Source organism: Phaethon lepturus, unplaced genomic scaffold, assembly GCF_000687285.1.
Source record: "Phaethon lepturus isolate BGI_N335 unplaced genomic scaffold, ASM68728v1 scaffold5942, whole genome shotgun sequence".
Taxonomy (NCBI): domain Eukaryota; kingdom Metazoa; phylum Chordata; class Aves; order Phaethontiformes; family Phaethontidae; genus Phaethon; species Phaethon lepturus.
The window spans coordinates 1-23124 of NW_010521155.1; the positions used below are offsets into that span (position 1 = coordinate 1).

The following is a 23124-nucleotide window of genomic DNA, read 5'->3' on the forward strand; positions in this document are numbered from 1 at the left end:
ATTTGGAAGAGCTAAATTAGTGGTCAGGTCACTACCAGTAACTTTGGCCCTCATGATTTTAAAAGGGCACGAAACCCAGAGGATTCATGGAACGCAGCATTTCTCTAAAAAATATCAAAGGTCATTGCAAACATGGGCTTTTATGCTAGGACTCAGATTGTTAACAAATTTAAGGGCAAATCTAAAACTAGAATGTACTTTGTAATTCCTTTCCTAGTAAAAGCACAGAACTGGTCATAGGAAAAGACATGCAGATCTGGATGTTTTTGTAAATACAATAATTTCAGTCATTTTTTAGGCATAAAATGTTTGTATTCTTTTTTCAATACCATGCATTGCCAAAGATGATAGATTTTTCACAAAGAAAAGCAATTGCTTTTTGACACAGACCAGTACTGGCATAGTTTGAATTTAAACATTATTCACAAAGTTTGAATGTATTTTGTTTTAAAATGTGTGAGTAATTGTAGCACCATGCTAATTCATTCCCTTCAGCAGATTTTTTTGGGGGAGGAGGTAATATTCTGAAGTAACAGGAATAAATTAAATAATATGATTAATAAATTGTGTAATTTATTAGTTAGAACCTTATTTTTTCTGCATTTCAACAGTTTTAAAAACAATCTTTTCTATATAAGCCAGTTTAACTCAAACACAGACTGCAGTTTAAATATTAAGATATCATTGGTCATGATCCTGCCCACACAGGTTTGATTTACTCTTTATCAATGGTTACATGTTCTGTAGAGTGTTTGCTGCCCTCAGCAGACTTTATTTTTATTCATATAACTGAGATCTCTAACACATAATTACTCTTCCTCTTGTTTTTCTTTTGTTTTTCTTTTTTTTCTAGATTGAATGCTCAAGTATATCTGACTACTCAGAAAAAATTATCAAGGCCAACCACTTGGACAACAGTAAGGCATATATAAAAAAGACAAGATAACTGTTTAACTTTTTCCGATTAGTTTGTGTGGTTTATATGTAAATGGTAGTTTTGCATAGTTTACGTATGTAAATACAAAACTAAACACCCCATTCTAGGCAATACAATTCCATACAGGAGAAGTTACTTCTACATTTACTTCTAGGCTCACAAATGGAAGCAAATAGAACTCATCAGCGGGCAGTTTGATTTAGCAAAGCAGACAGAAAGGCCCCATATTAGACCTGAACTTTTCAAATTCTGCCATTTGAATTCCACCTTATCTCTTAACTAGAATCACAGACACACACATTCAAATTGAAATAAGGTTCAAAGCAAAAAATATTCCATATCAATATGGATTTTTCACTAAGAGTTTTTTCTGACTTCCAACTTTAAAATTGTTTGGGTTTTTTTTTTTTAAGTTGAAACAGACACACACACAGATGAATATGTCCAATTCTCAGAATAACAGTATCATAGAAGACTTTTTTTTTTCTTGAAAGGAAAACTTGTTGAAATTTCCAGGGATGTGAAAACACTTCAATTAAAAAAAATACTAAAAATACCCCTAACTTACTGAAAATGCTTAACAAAAAATAATCTCCAGCAGGCTCTATTTCATGTCTTCAGTCCTCCTCCAAATCACTGCACACAAGATATCTTTGTAACAACCTAATAAATCAGGCTTTCTTTAGCTGAGGCTGTGAGAGAGTTCTTGTTTAGGAGGGCTCTTTGTGAAGAGCTTGCCTTCGCTGCAGAGCAGCCTAGGTCATAGCTGGCTAGACTGTATCATTTGCCTGCTCTTTTAGCTGTGTCTGTGCTGTGTGTGCTGGTGCTATGCTAGCACATGTGCAGGAATAGATTTCTGTTCTGGTTTAGATCTGGTCTAACTTTTATTGCTGTCACTGGCAGCTTCTGACTAACAAGGAGCTGGTGGGGAGAAGAATTTATTGTACAGTATGCATATTCAAGTGGTATGGTGTGAAAGAAACAGCAGTGACGTGGGATGTAAGAGGCCAGCAAGAGTATGCAGCTTTTGGTTCAGAAAAAGAAGGAATTGAAGGACCAGAAAATACTCTCCTCCACAGTAGGGATAAGGCACTAAAACAATGAGGTGTTGACCCAGCTTGGTTATCCTGCACTTTTGGTGCAGAGCCCGTATGTTCCCCGAATGGCCTTTCATCAAATAGCTACACAAAGAACGTATCATAAATCAATTCACATTTGGATTTCCAGCAACAGGAATTGTGTGTGAAGGGACCATTGCCAGAATAAATAAGAAGGATCCAGTGTGCTCCAGAGGCTGCAGAAGGTATTTATCTCTCCTTCTGCCTCGTGTTTCTCCTAGGAGCAAGTCCTTGGAAAAACTGAGGGGGAAGAAGGACAGACCCCTCCCCTTTGGCAGGAGACTTGCCTGGACAAGTTCAGCAATCTGTCCAACTGCAGTTTGGTCTCCAACACAAACAAATTACACAACTGAGCTAACATTTACACTTACACACTTTACAATGACCCACATTCACTTTTATTTTAATGTAACCAGGTACTGAGTCAAAGGATCTTGTTGCTCATGGAAATTTTTCTTTCCCCCCACACCCTAATTGTTTAGAGAAATGCAGAGTCAGCAAAAGGGGCTGACCCAAGAGAAAACTCACTGTTTCCAGAACAGATACAAAACAGCTGTGTACAGCACAATCTGTTCCCACATGGTGTCTTATGAAGATGTTTCATCAAAGTGAAAGTGGGAGGAACTTGTGCTGCTGCTGCTTACACTGTGACTGTTCTGGATATAAGCAGAGGACTTGAAAATCTGCAGGTGTGTCACTCTGGCAGCTGTGAAGAGTGCTAAAATTCACTCCAAAAGAATTGTGGCAGTGAAAGTTCTCAGGAGAAAAGACAACTAAAGAGAACTCATGGCCGGAGGTTATAGACATGGGGGGTCTTCAGTATAACAACAGATAAGCTATTGAGCTACTGACAGTGAAAGGAAGGAGTTTAAAGAATGGGAAGGAGAAGACAACTCTGCTCTTTTCTAATCAGGTTGCTTTTACCAGCTGATACTTTGTGTTACCCATCTGAATCAGAGTGTTCCCAAGTTCTTAAGGGGCCAGTCTGGATTAAAAGTTTGCTATGCAAATAAAGTGGCTACTGGTTAGAGTAATGCTAGTAATGCATGTATTTTGGAAAGGTGAAACCTCATTTTCCCAGGGCTGAGTTCTAAAAATCACCCAATCCACACTTCCTCTCTTAAACAGCTAACCTAGTGCTAGCTAAATGAAACTACTTTCATTTTCCTCAAACTTAATGTTGACCACTTTCCTCAATAAAAATTGCCATCATTAAAAATTGCCATTTGTGAAGAGTAACACAGTAATCTTATCAATTAGTAATGGAAAGTAAAATATTCCCTACTCACTTTATTCCTGAATTTCAAGTGTATCAGTTACCTTGTCAAGGAAGAATCCAACCATGAGACTACCCACTGCAACAAAAAATATAAATAGCAGACAAACACAAGCTGAAAATTATTTGTCTAAAGATTATTTTTTAATACATTTGTAAATAGGAAATATATTTTTTAAAAAGCATGAATGATTGGTGAATTTTGTAGTGATCCTAAAACAAAATTATGGGTTACGACTTAACTAAATATGGACCAGCATTTAATTTTCCTTTAAGCAAAATATCTGCTCTAGTATCAACCATTTATATTAATTGCCTGTTGATTTGCTTTTGCAGTGCATACCTAGTCTCCTGTAAATAGTATACAGTACTGCCAGTAATTTAATGCGCTGTGTTGTCATAGTGTCTCCGAGGATCTGATATTCTACTCCATCAAACTTCTAGCAACCTTTCTAATCTCCTTGAAACTACAGTAGTGACAAAATACCTGACAGCAATGTTTTCCAGCAGTCACTTTAGATAACTGTGGAAAGTTATGCAAGTCTAAATCAGATAGAAGATTCAGAGTGAGAATGGCAGTATGTTATAAAAGATTCAACCATGAAGCAGAAGGGAATGAAAGACAATTTGTCATGGGAGAACTGTGTTTTTACAAACTTTCTTGCTTGTGTATTGTCAGGCTAGATCTGGCTTTCTCAGTTGAGTCATCTCCCCAGAATTCATGGAAGAAATAAGCCTTAGTTTCTTCATTGTGAAGCTTGCATATGTTTGAAAAGCAGATGAGAATTAGATCCTAGTTCCATAAATATCTAATATCTCATGTACATGAGATCATGTATTTGTAACCCTACAGGGATGTTTAAGGCATTCTAGGTGGATTCTTTTCATTACTTGGTCAATGATCTAGAAATCTTCCAAATTCCAAAGGGCATGTAAAATGAGATCATGCATGTAACAGGTAAGGCCTGTTCTTCTGTTGTTTTTTTATATATAGGTTTTATTTGGTTTGGGTTTAGGTTTCTTTTTTTTTACTTTTATACTGATACTAAAACTTATGTTTATTATACTTACTGCAGTAGTTTTAAAATATCATAAAATCCATTGAGTTGCATTTAAGAAGAGAATTATATTGAAAAGGTCAGCCAGTCACCAGTAAGGAACTTAGTCAGGTGTTTTATTATGTGAAACATATTTCTTTGGATTCTTTTTTCAGTAATCACAATATTTAAAGGTAAAGTGGAAGAAGTTGAATTACCTGTGGATAAAGTAGACATCATCATCAGCGAGTGGATGGGTTACTGTCTGTTCTATGAGTCAATGTTAAACACAGTCATCTTCGCACGAGACAAGTGGCTGGTAGGTACTCTGCATGTCTTACTCCTTGCTGGAGCAATCATCATTTATTTTCTGACTACAAGCTTCCCTCTCCTACTGTCACCATAACAAGACATAGTTACATCTCCAAGTGCCATTGCTTAGGCTTTAACAAAGAGATTAACAAAAGGATTCTTAGTGAAAGAGCTTTTGCTTTTGGTTAACTGCTGGTGAAATTCATATAGACACTATCTAATGACATTGCCACAGGCTGCTTGCTGAGATTAAAGCTGATGTGACAATCTGAAGGAAAACAATAAAGGCATGCAAGGGGTGCTTGTCTGGTTTTTGTATGTGCAGTTCAAAATGTGATGTCTTTGTCAGGTGAATAGATTACGAGATCCATTTCCCCACAATTCATCAACAGAAACCTGGAGGGCTAATGTTTCCAGACCGAGCTGCTTTGTACGTGGTAGCAATTGAAGACAGACAGTACAAGGACTTCAAAATTCACTGTGAGTAAATGCTTAACAGTAACACTTTTCTATGGTTATTTCCCTAAAATATTTGATCTATAGTGGCCTACTGTGATCTCTTCACTGGCAACGTTTTGCAAAAGTCAAAAAATCACACTGACAGGCCAGAATTCCAATATAAACAATGAACACTGAGAAAACTCTGGTGATAAATTCAGGAAACTTGCAGTAATTTAAAGTGCATAAAGGAAAGATGCATGGATAAACTTATGTAGTCTTTGCTTAGAGTTGTAGTGATACCTCCACCTCTATTTTAAAATGTGGATTTTAGGAGATTTAGTTTTGTTGTTGTTATGATAAAAACATCATCCTACATAACTGCCATTAAAATTGGTAATATTCTCTTCCCATCCAGGTGCTGCATTTTGTTTTTAAAATAACAAGAACAGAAAAATTAATAAGAAGCAAATGAACTGTAAATTTTAAGAAATAAGCCTAGAAAAAATTATATCTCACTAATAAGCTTGACAAGAAGAAAAAAAAATTTTTTAAACTTTTTGAAACACTTTATGTGAGAATTTTGAAATTAAAAATAAAGATCAGAAATTTCCATTTTACTTCAATATGAAAAAAAGTTCTAAATTCTTTTTTACTTCATAGATTCATAAAATTGAGTTTTCCTATACATCTAAAATGTTTTCTGTTTTTCCTTGAAGCTTCATTGAATAACTGGTGCTGTTAGTGACCTCTACAGGTCACATAGTCCAGCCTCCTGCTCAAAGCAAGGCCAGATAAAGGTAAAGCAGGTCACCCAGGGCCCTGCCCTAACAGAGTCAAGAGATGGGGGATTCCATAGCTTCTCTGGCCACTTGTTCAAATGCTGAAGCACCCTCAGGAGTAAATACCTTTCTGAATACCAAGTCAGAATTTTCATTGCTGAAACTTGCCTTCATTGTCCCTTGTCACCTGAAGGGAATCTGTCTTTTTCTTTGTTTCTGTAGCAGCAGATCCCACCATTAGCCTTTGCTGTCCAGGCTAAGCAAACCCAGTTTTCTTGGCCACTCCTCATATCTTAGCATGCGGTTCACTTTCATCACCGGATCATCATACTTCTGGTTCACACTCAACTTGTTGTCCCCCAGGTCACCCAAGTTTGGATTTATTTGGTCATAATAGTTTTGATGAAATGAGTAAGTTCTACATTATTTGACTTTTCTTTTCTTATTTAATTTTTTTTCTTTTTTGACTTCTATTTACTTTTCAGAGCTGGTCAATTTAACTTAAAGGCATTTTCCATTAAGGGGGGCAAAAAAATCACAAAATTCCTAAGCAGTTTTATTAATTAAGGATACATGCAAAAGCTTGGGTAAAATTAGTGGGTTCAGTCAACCTTTAAATGAAAATGCCTAACTCCTCATTCCTTGTCTCTCAGCTCCTCTCAGAAAATAAAGTCTGGTGTTTCTGTAATCAAATTAGTGCCAGTACACAGAACTTCCAATGGCTCAAAACTGCCATTTTGGGTCAAAAACAAGCCCAGGGGCAGTGACAAGAAGTCTGTGTAGGTGCCAGGGAGAATTGTATCTACTCCCCAAGCACAGCCTAAATTTTTCTCCTCAGTTATGAGATGACCTTGACAGCCAAATTCCTTACAAAATTCACAGATTCAAAAGGATGTATGAGGCATCCATTCTGTAAAGGAATAAAAGCCATTTTGGCCTAATGAAATCCCTTATGCCTTCTTTCACCTTGCCTTTTAACCCCTTCTTTTCTATACCTTGAGCCTTTTTCTTTTCTCACAGGCAATACACCTATTTTAAACTCATTTATTTTTTCATAATTTTAAAAAAAATGTTTCGGATCTTTTTGTCTTTTCAAATGCTGTTTTCCTTTAAGACACTTTATTTTCTGATTTCACCTCTGATTAAAGTAAATACCTTCCCCCCTCACTTTTTATACCTCCGTGTCTTCTTCAGTTAGTCCATCTCACTACCTGTCTGCACCACCATCTTGTCTCTCTTTTCAGTTTATAAATCCTTGATGGTGTCTCCTTACATTTAATTTTTTCATCTTTCTTTCTTTTCTCTTGAGGTTGATAGAGTCTTGCCTTCATATGAGACGCAGGGCTGAGCATTTCAAAGGGCACTCAAGAACCATCATATTGATTAAAAAATAATGCAATATGAGGTTTCAAAAAAAATCTGACTTCTGATTTCTCAAACTTTATTAATGCTACAGACTACTGCTATAGTAAATTACTCAGATTTCCTCCAAAATGTAAAACATATCATTTTACTTTTTAACTCCTGCGTCTCTGTCTAATATAGACTGTAGCATATATTTCAAAGGCATGCCATGTAGGCTGAAGTACATCAAGTGATGGAGGCCCCAACAACTGTTAATAAATTGTTCTTTTAGGGTTTCCTAGTTAATCTTTTCTGAGTAACCACATAAAAACATATGGCTTCTATAAATATAATCTGAAGTTCCCACATGCTCATGGTGCCTGAAATGAATGTTTTCATCACCAGCTCTCCTGAAATATTGAGAAACTCACAGCCCAATAAAGAGATAACATTTCAAATAACTTCTTATATCCAGATTTGTTCCAACTTAGAAATATGCAGATTTTTTTGCTCATACTACATTTTTAATCATATCATTTCAATCTGGGAACACCAGTAGCTCAAATTCTTATGCTCTGAAAAAACAAGACATTTCAAACATGCTAACTATTGCTGTTTATCAGTTTACCTTGCTTGTGTTCAAACAACCTTTTAAAAAGTTGACAGTATTCAGTTTAGACTTTCAGATGGAGCACTGAATGCACCTTGACTCATATGATTCATAAGACTAAGGTTTCACCTTTTTTGGAGGTTTTTGTTTTCATTTTGTTAAGCAATCATAAAAGCAAAGCCAGTGTACTTCTCAATGTTTTAATATTTTGTTTTGTTCAAGGGAAAAAAAAACTCAGCAGATAAGAAGGAAGTAAAAATAAAACATAACATAACATAACATAACATAATATTACCAGAACAATCCGAAGACAGTTCAAATATAGAAGATCAGCAGGACTTTTAAAGCTTTTAGAAAGTGGACATTTTGCTTTTTTGTCATGTTGTACTTGCAGACTAAAACTTGGATGCCCCAAATATTGAAACACACCTGTAATTCTACTCCTGTCAGTAATTCACTTGCTGAAACTAAGACAACTTAAATATTTAAAAGAGCATGTAAACTGCTGATTGAATAGCAATCTATAAAAAAAGGAAATATTAACCAGAATGGATAGGAAAGGATAGAATAATCTTAGCAGATCTTCCCAAGTCTCAACTTGACATATTATATGATTTTGAGCAACACTGTGAAATGTCTAAAGCCATGAAAATCATTGACAGATCTCATATAACACAGTTTTGGGTACACCAAAAAACAAGGGCCAATTGTTCAAAAATGTACATTGAGGGGTTATTTTGACACAACTGCATTATATCTGTAAAATGGCAATGATGACATAGACAAGTGGGGCAGGGAGCAAAGAGCTAAAGAGGAGAGCTGAAAGGGGATTGTAGAAATTCTTTCAAATGCTTTGAGAAACAAAAAATATTTTTATTATTATTGCTAATCTTTGACACATCCATTTGCATTGACAGGGTGGGAGAATGTGTACGGCTTTGACATGACCTGTATTAGGGATGTTGCCATGAAGGAGCCTTTGGTGGACATAGTAGATCCAAAGCAAGTGGTGACCAATGCCTGTTTAATAAAGGTTTGGTAATTCCAAATATACCTAATTATGAATGTTTATACATAACTGTAGGATTCTTTGGAGACCTGCTGCTTATGTTTTCCTACTATCTTTGTATGCTTCTCACTAGCTGCAGAAGCCATCATCATAAAATGCTATCACACTAAAAAGGAAAATCGTGCAGTTTTAAATTAGTCAGTACTAGCATGTTGCATATGACCAATACTGTCACCTGAGCTAAGCATAAAGATTAATACCTTAATCACTTACGGAATACCAAAAAGCAAGATGCTCCTTGTGACTCTGTACTCATATGGCTATTGCTAACTGTAACTTAAGACTCTTACAAATTACACGTTGTAAATACTGGATAAATAGAGACATGGTGTATTTAGATATGAATTTTAATTGCCCTACCTTCTTGTAAATAGAGGTTGGAAATTACTGATGGAATGCTGCTGAGGGGTAAATTAATTCTGTTTGCAGTAAAAAAGACTGAAGCATCAGTTTCTGAATTGGTCAGCTCTGATGAAATAACTCTAATTTACTCCAGAGCATGAGATCAGAATTGGAACCTAATTTATTTGTGTAATTCCTATTTCTTAGCCATATCCAGAATGTTACTGTGCTCTCTCCCAGCCCCAAAATCTGCAACCAGAGGTTAGCTTGTACCCTGTTCTACATATAAGACAGAATGGTCACTACTCCCTGTTCACAAGACCAGGTTAAGAATCCATAGCCTGCAGGAACACATGAAAGCTCTAAAATTCCTTCCATGTGAAGGAATCCTTTTCATGTGGAACTACTCTCATGAATAAGGCTGTCCACATCAATAGCAGTGGTAGGATCAGATCCACAATTCCAAGAGTGCGCTTACTTATCCCAAAGACTGAGTTCTAATTTTTCCCTTTCACTTTTTGCCAGTAACAAACACAGCATTAAGTATTCCCATATGCAAAAAGGAAAGACATACCTTAGTCTGCAGAACCTTTACTGAAAGCAGCAAAAAGGAGCAGAAGTAGAAATTGTGTGAGTATGTATGCATGCACAGTCCAACGGCACTGAGGGGAACACAAGATGGTTATGTCTGAAAACAGCTTAAGCCAGAGCAATTTAAAATTGCAATATGCACAAAATAAACAGCTATTTAGACTGCATAAAATATGTCCAGAGAGTGAGAGATCAGGTGGCAAAATGGGTTACCTTCTCTGGAATAAAAAATTATAAGAATTGCATGCCCTTAAATGAAGTGCAAATCTAACACTTTATTTAGAAGTTCTTTGAAAGTAATTTGGTTTAAGAAGACAGACAAAATTTTTCAAACTGTTCCTATTCAGGAACACAGCCTGACATCTTTCGTCCATACCCTGAATGGTGCTTTACCATGTAACGGCACCTTGGGAGCAAAGCAGGTAATAACTACACAAGCAGAAACCACTCTCCATTCCAGAAACTGTCCCTAATCTCACAAACTGATCACTAAAAAAAGAGAAAATTGAAAATGAAAGGCAGGAAGGAGGGAGGTTTTTGTTCAAGGTAGCAATATGGAAGCAAGAAAAATTGAGGCTGCATTTTTTTAATTTAATTTGTTTTGCACATGATTTATTTATATAAAGTGCATATCTTTGATCCTGAATCACAATATTAGCCTAAGAAAACATTTGAGAATCAACAAAGCAATAATGTTTAATTATTCAAATGTTTTTTATATATATTTCCAGATGGCTTATTCAGATTATTCAGCTTATTCGTATTAGATTCACAAAGGTATTTTTTAGGGGGGGTATTCAACTCAAAACCAGCTAACTTAGGGTGCCTACCTAGGCAGGTAGGTCTGTGTTTCCTATATGTTAGTTAGTAGATGGACTGGTCACTAGATGCATTCCTAACATACCAGTCAGAGCCCTGTGCTTCTGCAGTTATTTCAATTCCCAATTTAGATGCTCTGAATTGTTCTACAAAATCAGCAGAATAAGACATCAGCCCCTGCATGCTATGTAACCATGACACTTATCTAGAATGCTGGAGACTTGAGTAAAATTTCCTCATTTGTACTTTTCAGGAATTGGATGTAATCCAAGTCTTGAACCCTTCAGGGAACTCTAGCTACTAAGCCCCAGGTGCAGTGGGAGTGGTACATGCAGGGAATACAGCATCTTCTCTATTGTGGAAGCAATTTGCTTTTGAATGGTCTCTTAAGTATATCCCAGGAGCATAGGAATTTTCCTAGCAAGTAGGAGTCCTCTGTTTGAATTCCAAACCAAATTAGCCAGGGAGAGTAGTGGGACCAAAGCATCTTCAGATCACCAGAGTCAATAACTGATCTCAGGAAAAGTGTGCAAGTGTCCGTCTGAGGACCTACTGCTTTCAGTAACATTGCCTGAAAAAATAGAAAAGTTTGTTTCAAACTTAGTAAACAGCTATGTTTTCTTCTCTGATCCCCTTGCATGTTAGAGAAATACAAATTGCTTTGGGTTGACCCAAAACATTTTCTCCATGTTAATTTTGTGTCAGCACCAGAGACTACTGTTCACACAGCTGTAGAAAAAGTTGCAATGAGAATGGCAAAAACTCACAAAACCAAACAAAAATGAAGAACATAACATACATTCATTCTTGAGCCCATGTGAACCTCATGCAGTTCAACAAGGCCAAGTGCAAGGTCCTGCACCTGGGTCAGGGCATTCCCAAACACAAATACAGGCTGGATGGAGAATGGATTGAGAGCAGCCCTGAGGAGAAGGTCTTGGGGGTGTTGGTTGATGCTGGTTGGGTGGTGTTGAAGCTCAATGTGACCCAGCAATTGTGCGCTTGCAGCTCAGAAAGCCAACTGTATCCTGGGCTGCATCAAAAGAAGCGTGGCCAGCAGGTCAAGGGATGTAATTCTCCCCCTCTGCTCCACTCTTGTGAGACCCCACCTGGAGTACTGTGTTCAGATCTGGGGCCCCCAGCGTAAGAAGGACATGGACCTGTTGGAGTGAGTCCAGAGGAGGGCCACAAGATGATCAAAGGTCTGGAGCATCTCTCTTATGAAGACAAACAGAGAGAGTTGTCGTTCTTCAGCCTGGAGAAGAGAAGGCTCCAAGGAGACCTTATAGGAGCCTTCCAGTACCTAAAGGGGGGCCTTTCTTGTAAGAAAGCTGGAGAGGGACTTTTTACAAGGGCCTGTAGTGATAGGACAAGGGTTAATGGCTTTAAACTGTAAGAGGGTAAGTTTAGATTAGATATAAGGAAGAAATTCTTCACTATGAAGGTGGTGAGACAGTGGAACAGGTTGCTCAAAGAAGCTGTAGATACCCCATCCCTGGAAGTGTTCAAGGCCAGGTTGGATGGGGCTTTGAGCAACGTGGTCTTAGTGCAAGGCATCCCTGCCCATGGCAGAGGGGTTGGAACTATATGTTCTTTAAAGTCCCTTCCAACCAAAACTGTTCTATGATTCTATGATTCTATGAACACGCCACATCCAGTTTATAATAAAAGATACTGTTGGACTTTCCTGAATATCCTCCCCTATCTAGCCACAGAGAAAGAACAAAAAAAAGAAATAAATCTACTTTTATGCTCCCATTTGTCCCACACTTTCCAGGAACAGTTCAAAGCTCCTGCATGTCACACACCACTTTAAGATTAATACAGTTTAATGCTACTTAAAGCACAAACTGCCTTCCCTGCACAAAAAAAAAAAAAGAGCAACATTATTGTTTATCAGAGAACATGGCATAATAGCAAAAAAACCATTGACCCATATGCTCAAATATCCAGTTCTTTGAGAAATTTCCACTGTGTTGGAAATACCGTGATTCACCTGTACGAAGCCTTATTTCAAAGGACGTGCAGTATTTTCTGCAAAAAGGTAATGTTTCCAGCCACATAGGTGACGCACTTGTCTGTGAGCTCCAATGAGTCTGATGTTCTTTTCCCATAGTAACCTTGACACATGAGATTTAGGACATTCCTCATGAGACTTTTCTCTTGCTCCAGTGCAACTTCCATGAACTCCCTAATCACATTCCTTTCCCCCAGCTTCTCCTAAAGTAAAGCAAAAGGCACCTATGCCACTCATTTTCCATCTTTCTTCAAACACTGCTTTTTTTAAACTCATTTTTCTTCTCTGCTCTTTTTGACACATGAAAATCTCCGTTCCCTTTCCTAAGTGACTTGCCCTGTCACTCTTTCTGTTCCAGCAGTTCTCCCCACAGTCTTTCCTTTCAGCATCCTCAGATTTAACTCTGCCTATCCCCATCCCCCCTACCCCCCAAAAACCCCCCAAAACATAAAACCAAACAACACCTACTAATTTTCAGGCATTTTATTCTCTGCAAACAGGAAAAGATGGCAGAAGAGGGGCCCTGGCAGGAGGCTGAGATCCCTGTTATTTCATCTAATAGAAAACCAATATATGCTGCAATATCTAGTTAAAACAGTTTCAGATACTCCATTCTTCCTTTCACTGCTCCCCTGAAACTCTCAGAATTTAATGATGTTTCTTCTCTCCCCACATTAATACTGTTGATTCTCTGCACTCTTCAAAAAAAATTAAAAAGAAAAATAATTTTATTTTGGAAAAGTGAATGTGTTTTGGGGACTGACTATTGCATTCAGTGCTCCCCTCGTATCTGGTATGCATGTGTGCAACTGACAATATAGGTCATTTTCTCAATACTTGACAGAAAAGAGGGTTTGGCCCTTTCTCCTTTCCCTAGCAATTAATTTTACTTCTCAGCCTTCAGATCAATCCTTTTCCTGAAGTTGTTTGTACCAGTGTTGCCTGTCCTCCAGGTTCTACATCAGTTCAACACCTTTACCTGCTGTGATTAGCACTGCCTTCACCACCGCATCCTATGTTGGGGTGACCATTTCCCTCTTTGTCCAAACCAAGACAGACGGTGCAGTGGGAGAGAGAAAGGGGGGAAAACCCCAACCCCAAATCCAAAACAAACAAACAAACAAACAAGCAAAACCACCAAAACCAAACATTCACTGAGATTTGAATCTTTAACTTATCTCCATGCTCACACAATCCTAGCTGAGTAAGCTGGGAAGGAAAGAGGTGCAGTGGCACTCTAGAAGCAACCTTAATAATGATTTGCATGAGGAAACAGGTCAGGCAGCAAGTCAGCATTTTTCCCATCAGCAAACCTGATTCAGGGCTGTTTTCTGTCATTAGTTAGGTTGCCTTCAGCTAGGGTGATACCATTCAAGTAAGAAATACATAGCAGCTGGCACACTGCATCTCAACCTTATTGGCATTATCCCTGTGATTCTAAATGATCTTTCTATACATTATTTGCTCAGTCCTAAAGCAATTTGTGCCACAGGACAGCCCAAGAACCATTCTTTATGCAGCGAATGTAAAAACTGGACCTCTATCTGTCTCTCTGCAACAGGGACATATAGCATGGGATGTCTCATGGTCTTTCATGCAGTCAACCACAGTCTGGACCTCCTTATTTAGCTGGTAATTCTGACATTTTTATTGTTGCTCAGCTTAACATGTTTTATTTTACTAGTATAATTAAGAGCTGTATTTTGATCAGATCCCTGCTTAACTATGCCCATTTTGTTGTTGTTTTTGAAATCTGAATGAAATCTGGTAAATCGTGACTTTTCCACTTATTTATGCAAAGATAGAATTTGTCCCCTGTGCTGTAATGAACATTCCATGAGCAGTGACATTTAATATAAGAATATATAGTAGCCAGAGTACGATTCAAAGAGATCACTAAAACAGGATCAGGCCAGTCTCGAAACTATATTAATTAATAAAGCAGCTCACCTTTGTCTCCTATCTTGCATAGTAAAAATAAGCATGTTTCTGTCCTTAAAAAAAGACTGCAAAAGTGACCACCATTTTATCCAGCACATCTGTTCAATATTTCTGAGACATTTCCTCTAACTTCTCTAATAAAAATATTTCCTAATGCTTTTGATTCCACTTCATCCTGCAGAGCCAACACAGCTTAGATAGAGGGAGCCACAGTGGTACCAAAGCCACCAAAAATTACAGAAAACTGCAGCGATAGCCACCAGTCCAGTCTAGCTTGTCAAAGCAAATTTTGCAAGCTGCTATGGAAGTCTGCCAGGAGTCTTCAGAAATTCTTATTCCTAGTATGCTTTTTTCCTTTTTACCTTCATCTGAGGAAAAAAAGTAGATTTTAAGGCTATCCTAGCTTTAAATGACCACTTGTAGGCATGGGTTACTTGTAAGCACTAGTGACTCAGGGTGCCATTACAATGTAGTAGAATAATTTTCATTATGCTTGTTATTCTTGAATATTGCTAATCAGACAGGCCAAAACTATAGCTTGCTTAAATCATCTCACTATAAGTTTTCTAAGTCTCAGAATCACATGATATGTGGTCCATGCAAAGACATCAGTAACTGAAATATGACTGCATCTTTTGATATCTATTTTTGCAGACTTCTTTTAGAGTATAGAATGCAATTGCTAAAAGGGCCTTCTGTTGTGCCCTAAAAGAGCCCTCTAATGCACATTCTAGATTCTGCTCTCCATTTTTGCAGTGATTCTGAAGTAATGCTGGTGAGGTCAGTGATATGATTCCTGGCTTATGCTGATAGAGTAGAGGAAATGTGGATTTCTGCCTACAAAGCTTCTATTTCTCCATATGTATGAGCGGTTTTGTTGTTAATACTGACTTTCTGAATAATAGAGAGAAAAATATTTTGGGGATATCTGGCTCTTGCCAAATACGCCCTGACAAGGATGATAAGGACAGATACACTTAGGAGGATATCAGAAAGTGCATTGATATGAAACATTTCCCATAATATTAGAATACAATTAATAATATTTCAGACTTAGTATCCTCCCTATCATGACTACAAGTTTTGGAAACAATCCAGATAAAAGCAATAACTAGCTGGGAAAATTGGATCCATCTAAAAAATTCAGTTTAAGCCTTGAACAGTGAGATTTAAATATTGATGTAAATAAGCAGTCTTGGAGACGACATTGTTGCTCCCAACTACTGCAATCAAGCCATAGTACAGTTTACATGATTTGCTTCTGTCTAGTTCAAGAGTAAGATCCCTGTGCTTACTTTTTGGAATCGGTTATCTGACACAGGACTAGAAAGCATTATCAGCAAAAAGAAGGCCCTTGTCATACCTCAAATGTTTTGACTGCTTGACAGAGTCAAAGCACATTTCCTTCCAGAGATGCTCAAACAAATCAGAAGTTTATTTTTATTAAAAATGCAACTCTGCCATCTTTCCTCATGCTAACAGTCCCTGGTGATGAAAGGTCTTAGAACTGAGACCTCTATCTCCATTTCATTTTCACATTTTTATCTTGATTTCCTCCAGCTCCCACAGCCCCTCCTGCCATTCCCAAGGACACACACTCTTCTGCCTTTCCTATCACACTCTGTCAACTTAGTCAGATAACTGGATCCTTTGTTGATGATTTGATATATTCAAATGTGTCATTGATTTTTTACAGTGTAAAAGGGCTGCCAGTTTTCTTTGTTGTGATCATCAAATAAAATGCTTTAAGTACATCACTTAACACTTACCTCAGAGTCACAGACATCTGCATGTAAATGTGTTTTTCTTTCTCCATAAAACAGGAAGTAGATATTTATACAGTGAAGGCTGAAGAATTGGCATTTACTTCTGCATTCTGCCTCCAGATTCAGCGTAATGATTACATTCATGCCTTGGTCACCTATTTTAATATCGAATTTACAAAGTGCCACAAGAAGATGGGATTTTCTACAGGTAATCTGTATTTCTTTTAATTTCCTTTCTGTTGCTATCGGTATATCAGTGCTACTGGCTAGATTGTACATGAAGGTTTACTGCACCACCAGGTTTGAATTTCAGTGATAAAAATTATTGTCATTTTGGGGGAGGTGAGCAGGGTGGGGAAAGGACAACTGTTTATAGGAATTCTGCAAAAATAGAGGCAGGATTTCACAATGGCTACCAAGCTTAGAGCTCAGCGGGAATTATGACCCAGGAGTTTATGCCCATCACCAGTTATATCTAAGTCCTGTCTCAAGTTTCTCAGATTAGACAGGGAATTGTCAGTTCAGTGAGATACAGGAGCTCTGCATCCTAGTTTCCCCCAAATCCAAAACACAACAAAAGCTCTTGCTTGTCTCAGAGTCTAGAACAAAAGCATTGTTTTTTTCCAAGACATAACCACACACATACTGCTTATGTAAATCAGCTCTAACAACCCAAATGTGAAAGTCTAATTTACCTTGGTGAACAGATATTTAAAGGAAAAACTCCATTCCTGCAAGGTATTGTTTACCAGAGTGAATAAACCAGCCAGTGTTGGAAAAAATGTAAAAACCTCTTGACTGCTTTAATGACAAGAACAACAAATTACAGTTGGTGCTAGCTGTACTTAGCACCATTACACAACTCAAACAGGTGTAAATAGGACATGATGTAAGTTAAATATGATTAGAAATGTCTTTTTTTCTTTCTTCACAGGAGCTCTCAACCCTTTACATGAGATTCAAAGCTCAAAGTTATTTGTTAAAATGCTTATTTATATTTGATTCTAGAAGTATAACCCTATGGATGATGTTATTTGATACCTCATATTCTTAAGTTTTTCAATAACTGTGTTTCCCTTGTCATTCTCTGATGGTGTTTACAGGATAGTTTTCCGCACCATGATAGGCATCAGTATGTGCTGGGAAACAGTATAGCTAGGGAGACATGAACAATCTGTGAGGCACTGCAGTGGTATCCTGAAGTGCTAGTATTTCTGAATTTATGCTGAACAAAATTATCTAAGGTGGAAAAAAATTTATGTTTTAGGCATTTGTTTTTTCCACAGAAGGCTGTTTTTTTCAGCAGAAGGTAGCCCATTAATCTTTCCTAAAAGGTAATATAGTCAAACCTCCAGTTTTCTGTAAAAAATAGCTTTGAATGAAGGGTGTAGTTACTGTGTTGTGATGTTAACCGAAACCTACCTTAGTAAAGGAGTTCTACCTGTATTACCAGAACTACATGAAAGGTCTTTTATATCATTAAGAATGTGGCTTCATCTGCAAAGGAATAATGGGATGTGTTTTGGTTTTATGTGTGCATATGAACATACGTGTTTTAAGAAACATCTGTTGAATAGATTAGGACATCTGATTTAATGTTTTCCAGTCAAATGTGTCCCATCGCAAATCTGGCCCTCAAACATAGCCATTCTTTGCTTGATTCTTAGACATCCTGGTGAATAGGCATCAAAAGTGGCAAGGATAAGGACCCATTATGTTATTGCAAGGAGTCGCTTGTCTGCAGAGTAGACATAGACTTGCTCCAGTGTCAGTATAGCAAAAGGTGGCTGGAATAAGTATTTTCTTGACTCTTCTTGCCTCTTGAGTGTATGGAATAAAGAAGGCTCACTCAGGCACTTAGACAGAAAATGTTCTATAAGACCACCACAGGTGGGCTTAGCTTCCCTTAGCACATAGCAAGTGAGAACTTGAGGAAGGAGAGAGGTTAAACAGTATTAGAGAGAAGAGGCTACATTTGGACAAAAGCCTAGGGTAGATACCAACCTCTTCTTACAGAGAGGTTTTTACAGACCCACCTCAACTTGCAAGTGTATGCACAAGGTATTTTGTTCCTACTTGTCATGAAAAAGAGGGGAAAGGAAGAGATTTCTGAACCTCTATCAAGAACAAGGTTCATCAGCAGTGCCTGAAAACCTACCTTCTCTAAACTATCTGTAGTTCCCACAGGCTGCTACTTCATAGGTCCTGAATGCTTAGTCATACACTCCCATTCTAGGATCCCTTCAGCGTTGATGACTTGCCCTTTCTCACCATTCGTTCTGCAACTAGAGCTCTTAAATGCTGGCAGTTCAGCCTCCTTAGAGACTTGCTTGGAGAGACTTCCTATGTCTCCAAATTCTGTCTCCTGTCACTTGGAAATTTGTTTTCAGTTAGAAATTTTAACGAGGCATGTCCAAATGGAAAACAGATTCTGGATCTGAAATCCATTGCTGAAATCCAAGAAGACCGCTCCATTTAGCAATTGAGATTAACAGTCATTAAAACTGTCTAGATACATAGGCAGAAATTATCTGGTAAAATACTTTTCCTTTGGTAGATATCAGTTTACCAACACAGTTTCTGACAAAAGTTTGTTTATTTCAGCCTTTTGATTCTAGATTTTTGGAAAAAAAAGAACTCTTAAATATTCCTGTCCTGAAAGTTTTTTTGAAAAAGCTTCATTATTTCCCCAATCAGAAATGATTTCTAAGGCCAAATATTCTTTGAAACATTGATGTTGAAATGAAATGAGATCATTGTTTTATTGAACAGTTTTAAGATATTATTAGCATGATTCAATACAATGGGCCCATGCCTGCATAAAAAAATTGATTGGGGAAACAAATAGAAGAAAAATAAATTTATCAGTCTCTTTTGCCAGGTCAGGAAGTCTCTGAACTTGTACAGCTATTCTTAGATTCATAGCTGTTCTTAACTGCAAGAACGCTAGGAACAAGAAATAACCAATGCAAGTTCATTAGACACTGATCAAAGATTTGAATTTAAATCAGAAATAAAAAAAAAACACAAGTAAAATAAAAACCTGAAATAGCAGAAGGTCATCAAAGTGATTCTGCTAAGCAAGACCAGAAATTAATTTGTCCATCTCTGGCAAATTGTCCACAGCATATGCCTTTAAAATGTCCAAAAACAGGTGCAGGTGCAAGTGCCCTCTCCTCCTGAAAACTATAAAATCTGCTGTTCTGGGATCATGTGTCAAAGGTTTCATCTGTGTCATTGTCTCTTCTCCCAAGTTACAAGTGATAGGACAAGAGGAAATGGCCCAAGTTGCACCAGGGGAAATTTAGATTGAATATTAGGAAATATTTATTCACCAAAACAGTTCTCAAGTGTTGGAATAGGGAAGTGGTTGAGTCACGATCCCTGGAGGTATTTGAGAGACATGTAGATGTGGTGCTTAGGAACATGGTTTAGTGGTGGACCTGGCAGTGTTAGGTTAACAGTTGGACTTGACGATCTTAAAGGTCTTTTCCAACCTGAATAATACTATGATTCTGTGATTGTGATTAACAATTTTTTATGAACCTTTCTTTCATGGTTTTGTGTAATTGTTTTTTGAACTAATTTAGATTTCTGACTTTCAAAGCAGTTAGTACTAAAAATTTACCCAATTTGAGTGTGGACTGAAAGAAAAGCATGGAAAATTGCCTGTCAAGCCCAGTAACACCCTTTGTGGAATGCTTCTTGCTCGGTGTGATTCACATCTGTCATATTCCAGTAAAAAACAGAAGACAACCCACTGACAGTCGATAGGATTGTGTTGTTGTAAAGCATGTTTGCTAATATAGTATATTTTATATATATATATATAAGTTACAGCATTCTATGAGAAGAAAGACTTTTTTCAGTTGTTCCTAAGTCTTAATTTGATTTGTAAGACAAAGATGAAATTTCTATAAATAATACCCATATATATTTTTTAGCACCTGATGCTCCCTATACTCATTGGAAGCAAACTGTCTTCTACTTAGAGGACTATTTAACTGTGAGACGAGGAGAAGAAATCTATGGGACTATATCCATGAAACCAAATGCAAAAAATGTGGTGAGTCAGCATCACTGATTCTAATTCCAACTCTGATCACAAACTATAACCAACAGTAAATAAAATGCTTATAAGTAAAACAATGACCATGCTAAAGGCTCTAAAATCATGTTTATTAGTGAGAGCTCCAGTCACAGCTTCACCAAAGCTGGTGACAGCAATGATAATGCAGTGCTCATGTTACAGAACTCAGCCTGCAAACAAGCTAGCATGGGAAGGAAGAAATTATTCAAGTACACCCCCAAGTCAGCTGCCCTCTGCAATCACCTTGGCTTGCCTTTTGTGACGCAAGTAGGCAAGAGCATCTTCATACTGTCACTAAAATCAGTCGTAAGATCACTTCTGTCAACACAGTGTGATCAAGAGTAAGTACTTCAGTTCTTACTGAAGTAAGACTTACTTCTTACACATCTATAGCCAGATTTCCCACTCAATGACCAAGAATTCTACTTTAGGAAATTAAGTAACAGATTTCAGCTGAATGTCTGTATGAACTCAAAGATCAAATGTACTTGAACTCACTAATTAAGTGATATGGTTGTTTAAAAATCGTGGCTTTCCACAGAAAATACAGATGTTTTATTTAAGACTAAAGCTAAAGCATGATGGATATCACACTGTCATGACTGGTGAAAACTTCCTCAATTTCTCTGGTATGGGCTGAATCCCTCACCAAGTATGTCAGTGCTTCTTTTAACTCGTATGGACACTATGAGACATGGTCTGATGGACAATCCATGTCTGTATAGAAGAGCAAGACATGAGAAGTATAGCTTCTGGGAGAAGCAGTGGCACCATTTTCTGCCAGAAACTTTGAGCAGAATCTATTTGTTTTCTATTACAACATACAGCCATTAAAATAACCTGGTTATAATCTGTCCATGCAATTGTTGTAATTGTTGAAATACTGCCTTTGTTGACTGCAGCAATTCTTAACATTAATTTAACATTGCATTTGCATTACTTTTTTGTACCAAATACAGATTGGATATGGTTTTCATAGTAGTGTTGGGGGGAGAAATAAACACAAAATAAACTTGGCATGAAAACAAACACATTCACTCCTGAAGCTACCACTTGCTGTGAAAGTAGATGAAAATAGTCTGTGTCCCACCTTTATGTTGTCCTTTGGGGACTGGAACGTTTTCATTTGGGTTGAAGTATCAATTTCCTTTTGAGTAAAAAATGAAGAAAATATTTCAAATTTGTTTGCACAGCAGTAAACACCTGAATGCAGATTTAGGTGCTAAAATTAAGACAGAGAGCACCTTGGTTCAAAAGGATTTGTTAGTGCTTTGTTCTTCTGAAACAGGAAGTCTTTCAAAAGCTTGTAGAGAGACAGCTTTGTTTTGTAGGGCTATGTAGTTCCTCTTTCCAAAAAACATGTCATTATAAGATAAAGAATGACTGAGGGCTTCTCTACAATGGGAAGTTTACTAGATCTATTCTGAAATAAATCCTAGTGTGAAAGCCCTTTACCTTAGATTAAGAGCATCTTAATGGAGGATACCTTAAAAAACATTAGAGAATATGTATGATAGCACAGCATTTCAAAAGCTTCCTAGTTGTAACCAGGCCACTAACTCAGCCTTAAGAAGAATGCACAAATATGCCCTAGACATAGATTGTGTGGTGAAAGCTCTTACACATCATATATCTTGCTTTTTCGGTGTTAGCAAAATTTAAAAACAAAAGAAGTTAGATCTATCTCTTGAATCTGCAGGTCTTTTCAACCTGAGCAATGATAACTGAATTCATACACTAACTTACAGTCTTACTTACATGTTTCATTTAAATCTTCTTACAGCGTGACCTGGATTTCACAGTAGACTTGGATTTTAAAGGACAGCTGTGTGAAATGTCAGTATCTAATGACTACAAAATGCGCTAGCAAGAAACCTTTCAGCAAGATGAAAAGGAGAATTTTGTCAAGTCCTGAACTGCTGAACTTCAAGCTAGGAACAACGGTTCACAAGATTATTATATTAAATGTTTACTCTGATGGAAAGTGGTAACCTCAGCCTTCTTGCAGACAGTACAAGGGGCTGGGATCCCACTGTACAGTATACAGAATTGTAGCTTTTGTCAAACATATAGGAAAAATAGGCAACAGTCTTTAGTGTCCTGGTGAACTTTAGGGTGGCAGAAGATGCTCATACAAATTGTACTACTTACTGTGAATTTCTGGTTCTTCCAAGCTTTGCATGTTAAAGATGATTCAGGAAGTTTTCTCACTATGAAAGACCACTATAGCACATTACTGTGACAGTATTACTGGACTTATATTCAATATAAATGAATATATAGAGAGTACATGAGAAAAAAATGTTGTTTCATAATAGGAATTTGGCTTGTCATTATTTAATTCTCATTATGCAGTTATAGAAAGATAATGATGTTACTTCTGGCACTACTCTAGGCAGTGATATATTCCATTAACTGCTCAAAGTTACAGCTTTGGTAAATATTCCATGCAAAGTGTAGATAAGACTTGGGCATTTACAGAAAGTTCAAAAACTATCTTTTTGAATGTCCTCTGGAAAATGTGGACCATTAGTTTTAAAATTCACCTTCACAACTGGATGTCTGTCAGAGCTTTAAAAAACATTAGCTTTTTATCCTTGAAAACATTTTGTGTTGAGTTTTTATAGCTGGATTT

At 37.2% G+C, this 23124-nt stretch overlaps 1 protein-coding gene across 1 annotated transcript; it reads left to right on the forward strand.

Annotated features, from left to right (window-relative positions):
- Positions 1 to 853: 853 nt before the first annotated feature.
- Positions 854 to 22583, forward strand: LOC104614770 (protein arginine N-methyltransferase 8; the record flags this gene model as incomplete). Its single annotated transcript, XM_010281420.1, has 7 exons — positions 854 to 917; positions 4545 to 4687; positions 5073 to 5160; positions 8772 to 8887; positions 16457 to 16607; positions 20344 to 20465; positions 22273 to 22583. Coding segments are annotated over 7 exons (768 nt in total), but the record flags the coding sequence as incomplete, so codon positions are not given.
- Positions 22584 to 23124: the final 541 nt, after the last annotated feature.